A 13,646-nucleotide genomic window follows, 5' to 3' on the forward strand; every position below is an offset into this window, starting at 1 on the left:
AAACAACGAGTTGGCATTTCCAGTGTTGGCGTCCATTGTTTAAAACAAAGCGTAAGAAGTATAATTTAAAATTCAAAATATGAATAATAAAATGAAACCCAGAAGTTCGGTACGTAAATGGTAAATAGTATTGACACAAACAGAAACAATTAATTGCACTTATTCTGATAGCTTAAAAAGGTGCCTGCAGAGGAAGATCAAACAGAGCGGTCAACAAGACGCCGAATCAGTTTTAGCGGCAAAAAGTTTGTAAGGTAAAATTTGTTGACTTCGATATATATTTCCGAATATATTTAAATATATGCTTTTTCTGAATACAGAGAATTCGATACGACAGAGAAGCCCGGAGATTACGACAACTCTTATGAGATATCGGATCACACCAATGGCGACGACAGCTCGCGTCAAAGTCATGTCACTGCAGCGGCGTGTACACTGCAAATTACAACGCGCAACTCAATGCCTATGCCAAATGATATGGATAAGGAAAACACACCGCTGGTCAGTGTAAGAGAATCGATCTCAACGGAATACGATCAACAAAATCGAAACGATTTCACGCTTCAACTGCAGACGAGTGTTAACGTTACGCTGATGCCACATGAATTGACCAAACATCGGCCTCTCATGGATTTGTCAGCTCCCTTGGAGTCTATGGCATTCGACAGTTTATCTCTATCAGATGTGGAACGGGATAAGCTGCGTGAAAATAGTATTTTTAAAATGCCCGTAAGTGATAAAACCATGGATCTTATGCCATATGAAATGGAATTTGATGAGGTAACTAAAATGTTGTAATTCCTTTAACTGGTAAGCTTCAATTCTAACAATTATTCCAGGTGAATCCCACAACACCAGAAAAGGAAAACCTACAAAATACAGTTGCTATTCCCACAGACATGAGTTGTGTGGAGCCAAAGGAAAGAGATGTAAAGCAAAAGACAGTGCTATTTGAAAACAACAATATAACGTGTGATTTTACTGACATTGGTAATTATGACTAAGAAATTACAACTGTCAGTCATTCAAATTTGTGTTTATAGATCCACAACAAGTTGCTGCTTACGATATGGGAGATAAAGATTCTTTGAGCTCTTTGCTAGATGATTCGACGTCTTCACCGTTGATACCATTGGATGTCATTTCTGAAAACGGCATTAGAAGAAAGATGAATTTTCGAGAGCTGAACGAAGCCTTGAACTCTGGACGTATTCAACCCTTTCCCAATGGTCCCAGAACGCCAACCACAGCACGGAATGTGAAGTCACAACGTTTTTGGCATGGATTGGAGCAACAACCAATGGAACAAGCTCGGCCACTGAGAGAAGCCATCGAACCTCGCGGCACTCTCAACTTTAATGAGAGTATAATGATGTCGCCTATTCCTCAACAGCAAAACCAGCCCATAAATGACCAAGCAAATGAACCATTTAAGATGAAAAGTTTAGCTGATGTTAAGCGCAACAATCGATACTCACAGGCGGATGAACTAATGCTGGACAATACAAACTTTCTTGCTCACGCCAAAATGGGAGATGAAACGCAGTCCAGGAATAGCTCCAAGAGTACATCCCGACGTGAAACAACCTATGATAACACTGCAATGGAATTGGATGATATAGAGAAGCAAGAAGCCGCAGTTGCTGCAGCTCTCGAGAAAGCAACACGCCGGCCAATTATCCAACGCATCGCAGCAATGGATGAAAGCGATTTAATAAATTCCACTAGCCAGAATTTAGTCCATGCAGCTACTGCAGATCTGCAGGATAAGCTACGACTCAGTCGTACGATCCAATTTAATGAATCAATTGAAGAGGAATGTCTAAGCAAGGCAACACAGGAACGTAAACAGCTTGGGCAAACATTGCACCAACAGGATGCTATTGAAGATCACACAACGTCCGTAGCTCCTGCCTTTGAACAGGAATATATAATCCGTAGACAAACATTACACTTTACGGAAGCCATAGATGAAGATACGGCGAGCCCTCGCAAGGATTTATTTGCAAATTCGTTAGCTCCTCGGCGCAGACAAACATTACACTTTGCCGAAGACATTGATGAAGAAATGCCAAGTCCTCGACAGGATAAGCATCTGAATTTGTTAGTTCCGCCACTCAAAGAACAGTCGATCCGGCGCAGACAAACTTTACACTTGGCAGAATCCATTGAAGAGGATGTTGTAAAGCCACAACCAGAATTGAAGCCACTGTCAGGAATTGCTGAAATAGAACAGCAAAAAGGACGTGGCAGACAAACATTACATTTTGCGGAAGACATTGAAGAGGATACCCAGTGTCTTTCAAAAGATTTGCATGTAAATTCGATGGCTCCTCCAGTTGAACAAGAAGCTAGGCGGCGCAGGCAAACATTGCAAATGTCAGAACCAATTGAAGAGGATCTAGTTGGAGCACTGAAGGAATTAAAGTCGCAAGCAGTAACTATTCAAGAGGAGCAGCAACCAGGACGTCGCAGACAAACTATACAAATGGCAGAACCCATTGAGGAGGATCCACCAAAGGATATTAATACAATGCCCTCAGCTCCTGGTGAAGCACAGGAATATAACATCCGTAGACAGACACTGCACTACTCCGAAGACATTGAAGAAGACTTTGTGAGACCGCCACCAGAATTACAATTGAGTTCAGTAGTTCCTTCAGTGGAGAAGCAGAGCAACAGTCGCAGGCAAACATTGCACTTGGCTGAACCCATCGAAGAAGATCTAATAAGGCCTCAGGAGAACTTAAAAGTCCGACCAGAGGCTGCTCCTGTGAAAAAACCCAATAAAGAGGATATAGTAATGCCGCAGCCGGCAGCTTCTGCAGTGGAACAGCAGACGGGACGACTCAGACGAACATTACACTTTGCTGAGGACATTGATGAAGAAATGCCAAGTCCTGTCAAGGATTTGCAGTCAAATTCGTTGGCTTCTCCACTCGAACAGCAGGCGAGCCGGCGCAGACAAACATTACTCGTGGCAGAACCCATTGTAGAGGATTTAATTGGACCACAGCATGAATTAAAGTCACAGCCAACCACTGATCCAGACAATCAGCAAACGAGAAGGCGCAGACAAACTATGCAGATGGAAGAACCCATTGAAGAGGATATAGTTAAACCAACAAATGATTTTTCGACAAAGAAAGCAGCTCCTGCTCCTGGACCATTCCAGGAATACAGCATACGTAGACAGACACTACACTACTCTGAAGACATTGAAGATGATTTTGTGATGCCCGAAAAAGTAGCTCCTCCAGTGGAGCAGCAAAACAACAACAGGCGCAGGCAAACATTGCACATGGCTGAATTCATTGAAGAAGACTCCTTCAGTTCACACAACAAGGTGATGCAGACACCTGCTCCAACTGAATCCCGGCTCAAGCATCAACAAACAATGCATTTTAGAGATGCCATTGATGAAGAGCCAGTTGTAAACAACAAACATAGACATACTTTATTAAAGTCAGAACGAATTGAAGAAGACTTAAGCCCTCAAATGGACACAAAGTTCAAGGTGAAACCCAGAGTCACATATCATCTGTCAGAGCCCATTGAGGAAGATATTTCTAGTGGTCCTACAAAGCAAAAACAAGATAAACGGCCCAGACAGACACTTACCATTTCGGAATCTATCAAAGATGATATGAGTTGCATTGATTTAGGAGTGGACATGGCACTAGGTAGTGATGAGGATCTACCAGTCGCTCTTCCAACTGAACAGCGTTGCAACAAGTCGAGAATGACATTTCTTTCCACCTTCGAACCGGAATCCCTTAGTTCAAGATTAAATAAAACTCCAGAAGATACTGGAGGGGAGTCTCAATCCGATTCAGCAGAGTGGTTAGCTCAAATGAATGCCAATCTTCGCAAAACATTGGTAAATCCCATTAAAGTTGAAGGATCTAAAAGCGTTTTAAATTCGATACTCGCTAATCGAACATGTATGGAAACACCCAGGAGAAATAAAACACAACGTGATTGTTTCCACATCACACCTGGTCGCTCCATGATCGAGTATGAAGATCTGGAAATGATGTGTAATAGTGAAAATCCCATAGAGACAGCTAATGATCCATCGACCTACCAACCTAAAGACATGGAAATCGACATGGATGTGTCAAACTGTGGTACACCAATTGTCGCTTCAAAGTCATCAAATTCGTTGAATATCAAACGATTGCCGATTCACTTGACGCCAAACTTTCCACAGCCAAAGAAGCGCAACATGCAGGAGAATCTGAACAAGTTAGTTAGCTATCTATATATAATAACTGTATTACCTAATTCTATATTACACTTTTTGTTTTTTAGCTCACAACTTCGGTTAGATGCCTCAAGACGAGATGGAGAAGATCTAACGCCACAAGCAAAAAATAAATCTCGCATTCCAGTTCTATGTAAAACCTTGAACACAATCTCACCATGGCGAGAAACGGAACCGGAACAGGAACAACTAGATGCCACCGTGCAAATAGTTAGGGCACAAATGATGCGACAATCACGTAGCTGTTTTGAAATGGAGAGCATTTATCCGCCGGAGAATAAGGTGCAATTGGAGGCTGGAGCTGGTGCTGGTGCTGGAATATATGAGGATAATCCTATTACCATATCCGATGTCTCGAGCCATTTTGCGGCGCAGAAGGAATTGGCCAAGCGATCACTTGCCAATGCAGCGGAGGAGCCAAAGAATACCTCAAGCAATAGTCGCAGCTCAAATGAGAATAGCAATAAAAGCTATGCAAGAGCCCATAAAAAGTATATGAATCTAAGTGGAGATACTGTAATCCTTGATGCAGCTGAAGTCATTGATCTGGTGTTCGATGACTGTGAAATCGACCAAACGCGACTCAGTCTGGTGTCGACCTTGCTGGACGAGGAGCAAGACGGCGTTGAACATGGCAGTGGTATCGAATTTGACGCGGATCCTGAATCTGAACCCGAAAACGAACTTGAGCCTGAGGCTTGTCTGGAACAACTTAATCCGCCAGTTGTAGCTGGATCTGTGGATGCCTGCAAGAAATGCAAACATTGCAGACGCTCCATGGATGACACTCAGATAAATGATAACGAATTATCTCAATTGAATGATTGGGATGCAATAGAGGAGGGACTTAAGGATTTGGAGCGTTTGCGAGCAAAGCCAAGCCTTGAAGAGGTCCACAAATATTACGAACTCAAGGAGCTGTCACGCCTCTCCAATGCCAGTGATGCCATAAGCGAAGCAATCCTCGATGACAACGACAAGGAAGAACGCCTAACACTGCAAGAAATGTTGGAGATTTATCAAAAGATATTTGAAGAGTAAGTTAAACCAAAAAAAAATTCGACCTTTTTGTTATCCATTAGTTTTCTTATTCTAAATTCTCTATTGCAGAATGAAGAGAAATTTACCGGAACCAGTGATTCCCACTCCATTCGCAAAACGAGTGGATGCCAAATTACGTGACCAGGTCCCCAGATGGATATTTGATTATCAACTGCAGTGCGATCGTCAATATATAATCACGCATCGAAAAATTACCACATTTAATATTGTTATCAACTATGAGCCGCTTGATATTATGGAAAACTACATTCGTGTGCGCAATATTAAAGCAACGACAACAACAACTTTTCCCAAACGTAAGTAACAATTTTTATTCAAGAATCACAAAAGTTTATACTGTTTTCGTTTTATTTAGGTGATTGGTGCGCGAACGAACATCTACTGGATTTTCAGGTGAGGCTTAAACTGCCTCTAAACCTGCTTAATCTTCTGGACGGCAACGATGATGATAATTTTGTAAAATTTCTAAAGCACGTTGACGCTATTTGTTTGGAGACCACAAAGCTATGCAAAGATCTGAAATTGGTATTGGCATCAAGAAGAGCGCGTCTTTTAAGGTATACAAATATTCATTACATTTAATTTATTATGTTCTTATTTATTTTGTTGATTTTGCAGACAACCAAATCGCACTGTTGTGCGGAAAACTATACGAAAACTTATTCAAATGAAGGATGAAGCTTACATGCGTGTGGAGAAAATTCATTTTCTCATTGAAATCGGTAATGTTGAGCAAATCTCATTCAAGGACATTTTGCAGCCGCCATTGTATCAATTCGATGAGAAGATTCAATTTTTACCCAAGGGGATCGATTTCCTGAACGTCTTCTTGGAAAATCCCGAAGAATATCTTAAACCTATTGTCGAGCCTAACAATTAAGCGCATTCGTTCCAGTTATCTTTCTCTTTAATTACGTAGTTTATTTGTTTGTACTAAATGACATCAGTTTATTAAATGTACATGATAAGGATAAGAATGCTCGCACAAGAATAATTGTGAAGAACAATCACGTACGTCATTAAAAAATTGTAATCGGCCATTATCTACATATGCATATACATCTTATCAAACCTCAATACGTGTATTTATATTTTAAGTTATCATTTTAGTTGCTTCTGAGTCGTTGAAAGTGTTTGTACGATAGAAATAAATTTTCAATTAAACCAAAATACTACAATACTTTGTTAGAAGCAAACAATACGTTGAGCTTCAAACAGTTAAATAAAAAAATTGTAAATTTTCACGGAAATGGCTAATATTTTCGACGGCCATTTAAAAGATATGGATGACTTCGAATCGTCAACGATAAAAAACAAAATGGACAAATTAGAGGAGTTAATTTCGAACTACAATGATCAAATAGCTGCGAATGAATCCTCTATCAAGGACAAAAATGATCAAATAGCCGCAATGGAATCTAAAATAAAATCAGATGAGATTAAAATAAACGAAAGTAATGCTATTCTTGAGGAACACAAATCCGAAATTGCATCCCAAGAGTCAACCATAAGGAAACTGGAACAGACTATTGCTGATTTAAATATAAAATTGAAGAAAAGGGATATCAAGAAACAACTCAACCAAAACGAAAATGTAATACGTATTTATATACCCTATGGAACCACAAGTAGACTAATGCATGTACCTGGCATTGAACCATTTGAGCCAACTTTGGAAGATAAGATAGCCGGATCTGGTTGGATTGTCATTCAGCGTCGATTAGATGGAAGTGTCGATTTCGATAGAAACTTGGCTGCGTACCATGAAGGCTTTGGCGATCCCAGCGGAGAATTCTGGCTAGGCTTAGAAAAGATGCACAGAATTACAACACATCAACGTCATGAACTCTACATTCATATTGTCGATTATGAGAATGAAACTCATTATGCCCGATACGACAAATTTGTTATTGGCTCTAAGGATGAGGAATACCAATTAAAGTCGCTGGGTATTTATTTTGGAGACGCCGGTGACATGATGCGCATGAACGAGAAAGTCAATTTCTGGGTTTGCCCTAAATACAAAAATGGTTGGTGGGACCTAAAAAAGTGTAATCCAAACTGGTAAGTTCTTGAAATACTGCAATTTCGAAAATTATCTTAATATGAAATTCTATTTTAATTTTATAGTAATCTAAACGGAAAATTTTCTAATACCCAAGTCAATGACTGGCACTACCTTTATTGGGGACTCGGAAAATGGGGAAAAGGTCGCAATCATATTAAATCTGTGCAAATGTTAATAAGACCAAAAAGTGATTGATACATTAATAAAATTAAAGTTATTTTAAAATAAAATATCAAACGATAATAAAGATCAACAAGTGCGTAATTTTAAATAAATTATATATTGATATTCGTGTTGTTTTCGTCACTAGCGCGGACTGCCGTTCGCAGTGATTGTTTTAATTTTGCTAGAATTGATCGATATCGAATATGATGTTCGATTCAAATACGATCCTCGTTTTCCTATCTTGTGGGCAAATACAAAAACAAAACGTACGCTGTGGGCATATGGCTGAGCATGCCTGGTTTAGTGCATAAATGCATTTTAAAGGCATTTGCCAGACGTTGCCGAGCAATGCTCAGATATCTAAAGGTTGGTTTTGATTCTTGTGGCACCCCTGAATTTGTCTGTATTTGTACATAATTATGTTAATTATAATTAACATATAAAACGCATACGTGCTGTCAGCAGTCGCCAGTGGATCAGATACGCTCCGAAGAAACATGCGATCGATCCTTTCCTTGACCAATTGTTCCCTTCGCAAGAAATCAGTGGCCAGCAATCTTGCAAAAGGCATCTTTTGAATTTTCTTTCTTCACTTAAGCACTTTACAAACCAAGCAATCGAATTGCCATTCATTAGCATTCTCAAGTAATTATGACAAAAAACGGATAGAAAAAAAAGGACAAAAAAGTGTTTTCGTCGTTTGGGGCCCCATATTTATCTAAAAAAGTCGGTTTGGTTCAATTCAGATTTGGGCTGTTGCCTAGTGTTATCAGACAATGTAAGTGTGTACGACTTCATTTTTTGGATTTTTTTAAGCCAAAGTTTTGCATTAGCTGAAAATGAATTATCCTTTGAGAAAAAATTACCAAATTACCTATAAGCCGTTTTATATCAATCAGCTTATTCTCGTCGAAAGTGTGCGCCATCTTTGAACATTCCTTTTTATAAAGTGTAAACTGTTATAAAACAGAGCTTTTATCCTCTGAAGTGGGGTATGTAAACAGTAGTAAAATGATAAGCTTTTTGTCTTTTTTTGTAAGTAAAAATATATGTGCATAAATATATCCCTCGTTTATTTTGAAAACTCTTCAGAATTATAATTCGATATTTCCAGTCGAAAATTCTTTTAAAAATGGGTTTAATAATTAACTCGCACAATGTCCAAAGTAGTCGAACTTTAACTTATCTTTTTGAGATGTGCTGAATGTTAAACTATTATATTTTGTTTTTATACCCGTTACTTAAACATTAAGCAGAAGGGTATATTTTGTTCGTTGAGGTTTATGTAACAGGGAAAAGGAGGCATCTCTGACCATATAAAGTATATATATTCTTGATCAGCATCAACAGCCGAGTCGATATAACCATGTGTATTTGTCCGTCTGTCCGTTTTTTTTTTTTTGGGAACTTTCGTTATCTATTATTATTATCTATTATCTAAATATCAGCAAGATTGGTCAATAGAAACGGCAATTATGGCTAATTAAAGTTATTAATAATTTGAGCAAAACAAACTCCTAAAAGTGTGTAACGGGTATTCCTATAGTCGGGGTCTCTACTAAACCTTTCCGACCAGTTTTAAAATAGTAAGTAATCTTAAAGACTTCTCAAGCCATTACTTTAATCTTGTAAAATCTATTCCAAATCATATTTTCTTAAGCAAAAAATTAGTTGAAAGCTTCAACTCATCATACATATAAAGATTATTCGTAAAATATGCTAATGTTAATGAAAAGTGAATGCTTTAAGGTCCCAACTTAAGTAAATTGAAATTTGGTAACTGTATCAAGTTAAACCATTGACTTTGAAGTAAGCAATTCGCATAAAAAGGATATTTCCACTCCCTATTATACAATCATTTTTAGGAAATTTCAAATGAAAATAAACCATAACATTTGCTTCACAAATCCTTCTAATATGGAAGGGTTTTATAGCACGTTTCGAGAAACAACCCATTATAGATGCAGTGTTTTTTTGAAAATTAAGGAGAGACACATTTTTTAAATTTGTAATCCCATTAAAATGCCATACCATTTTTAACTGTTCAAAGATGGCGTCCCACTTTTGAAGACAAAAAGGTCTTCGTTTTATAACTGTTTACACGCACCAAAGAGGAAAGTTCAAAGATGGCGCTCACTTAGATGGCAAAAAGCTCATTGTTATAAAACAGTTTATAGCTATTTTTATAGCAAATGAAAACTCCGAAAAATAAAATCTGTATAAGATAGTTTATGGTCAAAAGCTTAAACCTACAATAGATGGCGAATCATCACACATTGCAAGTTGCCAAAATATAAAATATTTTCCCAACAAAGGCTTGTTCAACTTTGATTTAAGTTTCTGGCCAAGTGACACATTTTTTTTGTTGGCCAATTTATTAGCCAAAAGAGCAAGCTGATACAAGCTTATATAATTTTGTTGTCCTATACCACGATTAAATTGAAGTCGCGAATTTAATTTTGAATTAATCTTTAAATCTTATTTCAAATCCTCTGATATACATACTTCCATAGCTGTGTATTAGATGTACATTTCCTGTTACTTAAATTTCCCTTGCAACTATCTTTTGTGGGATTTAATTTTAAACTGTACTCAATAATAATGGAATTTCTCATGACACTGGATTTTTAAATTTACTCTATTTTATTATTTGTTGTTGAAATATTATTGTTATAATACTGAACATATTTTTAATTATATAACAGATAATAGATATAACGGATAACAGATAACTGCGATGTTTTTGGCAACAAAATAAAGTGTGCCAGTCAAAATAAAAATAAGAGGGCTGAGCCCTGGCCGTGCGTACAAAGAAGACAGTCAAAAATTTATAAACCTATTCAGGTGCTACAGATATAACACCAACTAAAAGCCAACCAAAAATCATGCAAAAATGTATGTGTTTTGGTTGATTTTCAATACTTTTGGATTTCGGTGCATTTCTTAAAATAATTTAATATTAAAATCTTTACTGAAAAGGTCCAACTGGACCAACCGCTGCAATCTTAGATTTTCTTGGATAAAACCATGCGGGGCTGCCATCCACAGTCACAACTTAATTTTCATTTAGCTAAACAACACTTCGGAATAACTACTGTAAATTTAAATCAAAAGTGAAATTCTGAAAAGGTTGTATATATAATTATTTTGAATCTACACGCATGACAAGTGTCTGAATAATTCGTCGCTTTGTCGAGAGTCCAAATAAATAGAAATTATTATAAATCAATTAAGGAATATCTAAACATCACCGTTGTGTCCCTCCAACAGCAGAAGCGAAAATAAGTTTCTTATGTTGAATTTAAATTCAAGTATTTTACCAGTATATAGTAAGTATGTAGGTTATTTGAATTTTAATTTCGTTGCTTCAGCCAATGCAAAATCAATGCGTGGCAATTTCCATTTCAGTTTACCTTTTTTTCGTTGGCGGCAAACAGATAAAAGTATGCAAAAGTATGGTTAAGTCGCGAGATACTCGTATTCCGCAACAAAACAGGCAATTATAATTTCTCTTTTGCTTTTTTGGAAAGGAAGTGCAGCAAAGCAGAGTTGATTTGCATTGCTATCCAGGAAAAACACCCACAATCGCTAAACTTACCCCTATGCGGGGCAAAAGAACCAAATAGCAGGCAACAACGACTACTAAGACTGCGGAAGTTGCATATGGAGTGAATTTTATCGATTGAATTAAGCTCGCACATTGCCTACTTTTAGGCGGTTATAGGCACAACCCTTCAAATGGTGTTCTGTTTATCGCTTGGTTGTGTCAATGCCCCAAACAGGGCTAAGCGAACTGTGCCCCTTAAACATCATCGATTTGTAGAGAAATTTATATGCTTGCTGGCAAAACAATCGGGTCGCGAATAATCTAAAAGAAAACAACTTGTAAAATTAGTTTCTCTATAATCTTTTAATTATCATGCAGGGTATATATCAAAGTCGAATCAAATAACTTACATATCAATTTCTAATCGATATACAAAGTGCAACTGAAATATTATGATTTTAAGCATTATTCTAATTCACTTCCATTGCTTTCTTCGCTGCTAGTCAGCTCCAAGTCCGCCCAGAGCATCGAATTGTTCGGAGCATCTTCAGTTTCAGCATCAGCATCAGCATTAGCTTCAGTTTCAACTTCAGCCTCAGTTTGAACATCAGCATCAGCTTCCACATCAGATTCAATTTCAGCCTCAGATTCAGTTTCATCTTCCGCTTCAACTTCAGCTTCAGAAGAAGTTGTCGAATCATTAAGATCATTGGTACAGTCGATGCGAGCCTTCTTCCAGTCTGGGGATTGCGAATAAGAATCCCCAATTTGCATATTATATCCCTCTTGTTCTACTTGAGGAATGGTGTTGACTTCATAGTCCTCTGGTTCATACTCTTCCTCATCAGAAGATTGCTGTGCATACGAATAGGTGTTCTCAGTTTCCTGGTTGTCGCTGTTTCCGACATCATTTTCTTCTTCGCTCATTTCGGATGTTCCCTGGTATTCATTCTTTAACTTTAGTTGAAGTCTGTTTGCAGCGTCGACGAAGACTTCGATGAGATTTCTGGCACGTTCTTCCTTTTCACTAGTATAAGACTTTTGACAATGATCCACGCCGCTCTCTGCCCTTTTGAGTGTATAGAGCACCTCCGTTATATCTTTATCCAGGAGATTGTAGCGCGATTCGGAATATTTGGTTATTTCCTGCTCTTTGGACATGAGACAGTTTTCATAGAGCGGAAAGCTTCCGTTCTCGCAGACCCTATGAAAAAAATAGTAGAGCAGCTTTACCTCAATGTCAAATTTCTTGAATATGTAGTCCAGTTCGAAACGATACTCCTCGACGGTCCTAAAATAATATTTATCGACTTTTTGGAACAACGTATCCCACTTGCCACTGAAATACTTGCAGATACTTTTGTCCTCCTCCCTTGCGATGGACATCTGCAGTTTCCTTATCTGCTCCCTGCATTGACGTTGAACAGCCTCTGAGGTTTTCTCAAAACTTTGTTTACCCGGTGCTCGAGGATCCTTTGTGCTGACTTTTTCCTCACCTCTCGGCATTTTATTGAGTACCCTGTAAAAAAACCTCTCCAGTTTCTGGCAATTACGATATACCACATCGCCCGGTCGATTAAACGTGAAACAGTTACTTATCACCAATCTAAAGTCAAGGATCAGCTCATCCACACGATGATAGTATCGATTCTGTACACGTTTAATGATCGTTCCCACATCCATTGGCCTCCGAATGATGGTATAGTAATTGGGCACTTGCAGTGCTGCCGTATCCACCGGTTCCATAAAGTCCATGGCAAACTTCTTTGAGATCAGCTCATCCAGCAGATACTTCCTCAAATAGTGTATCTTATTTGTGTAGAGTCCAGTCTCGCCCGGCGGAGGCACTACTTCCGGCTGTACTCGAGTCGGTAGTTTTATTTTCATTTTCAACGGTTTGTGGGAAGGCTATAAAAATATAAAACATAACACAACTTTATACACTTCTTAAGAAAAGAGCTTAGTTACCATATCTCTCAGATTCTTATTTTCAATTCAAACAGAGCTAAATATTGTAAATTCTGATTAGTCGCTCAAAAGTGCTGGTCTTTATTAAATCTATTGATACTCAGATGACAATTTATACAATGAATCTCAGATAAGTTCGATTAATTAGCGCTCAGTGCGATTGCAACCATATATCGATAACAATGCAAGTGTTGTATTATTTCATTTTATTTTATTTTTTAATTTGTATATATTAATTATTATTGTTTTCGAATAAACAAAATTCTGTGGAAGCTTTTGTTGAGATCCACAAACACATTTTCCTTGCTATTTTAACAATATCGTCTTTTTGGATAACGGATGTGTGGAAAATTTAATAGACATGCAATGAATTAGCAGGCAGCTTTTCATATTACACTTTAGATTTTAAATTTGAAGTTTAACGCAATGGAAGCATATGATACTTGCTACAGCTGATGTTTTAAAACAAGGTAAAAATATTACTAATTTTAAATTCCATATTAATTGGACTACTAACTACTATAATTACGACTAGACTACTTTCTGTTGTTATTATAAATTTTATAAAT

The 13,646-nt window shown here is 37.7% G+C and overlaps 3 protein-coding genes across 4 annotated transcripts; 2 read left to right on the forward strand and 1 right to left on the reverse strand.

Annotated features, from left to right (window-relative positions):
• Positions 1-13: 13 nt before the first annotated feature.
• Positions 14-6,634, forward strand: LOC117787913. The gene is made up of 9 exons (XM_034626543.1): positions 14-109; positions 172-254; positions 321-780; positions 840-990; positions 1,044-4,248; positions 4,315-5,304; positions 5,378-5,625; positions 5,685-5,886; positions 5,948-6,634. The coding sequence occupies exons 1-9, from the start codon at positions 80-82 to the stop codon at positions 6,207-6,209; spliced, it is 5,631 nt and encodes a 1,876-aa protein (XP_034482434.1). The 5' UTR covers positions 14-79; the 3' UTR covers positions 6,210-6,634.
• Positions 6,228-7,650, forward strand: LOC117787914 (angiopoietin-2-like). The gene is made up of 2 exons (XM_034626544.1): positions 6,228-7,393; positions 7,460-7,650. The coding sequence occupies exons 1-2, from the start codon at positions 6,579-6,581 to the stop codon at positions 7,590-7,592; spliced, it is 948 nt and encodes a 315-aa protein (XP_034482435.1). The 5' UTR covers positions 6,228-6,578; the 3' UTR covers positions 7,593-7,650.
• A 3,838-nt stretch (positions 7,651-11,488) lies between these two features.
• Positions 11,489-13,184, reverse strand: LOC117787895 (bromodomain testis-specific protein-like). 2 transcript variants are annotated; one of them, XM_034626522.1, is made up of 3 exons: positions 13,078-13,184; positions 12,458-13,017; positions 11,489-12,400 (listed from the first exon to the last, which is right to left on the reverse strand). In XM_034626522.1, exons 1-3 carry the CDS (start codon positions 13,078-13,080, stop codon positions 11,575-11,577), a joined length of 1,389 nt encoding a protein of 462 aa, XP_034482413.1. In that variant the 5' UTR covers positions 13,081-13,184; the 3' UTR covers positions 11,489-11,574. The 2 variants fall into 2 exon arrangements, with proteins under 2 accessions (XP_034482413.1, XP_034482412.1); XM_034626521.1 differs by having other exon boundaries at positions 11,489-13,017.
• Between the last annotated feature and the right edge of the window lie 462 nt (positions 13,185-13,646).

Source organism: Drosophila innubila, assembly GCF_004354385.1.
Source record: "Drosophila innubila isolate TH190305 chromosome 3L unlocalized genomic scaffold, UK_Dinn_1.0 0_D_3L, whole genome shotgun sequence".
In the NCBI taxonomy this organism is placed as follows: domain Eukaryota; kingdom Metazoa; phylum Arthropoda; class Insecta; order Diptera; family Drosophilidae; genus Drosophila; species Drosophila innubila.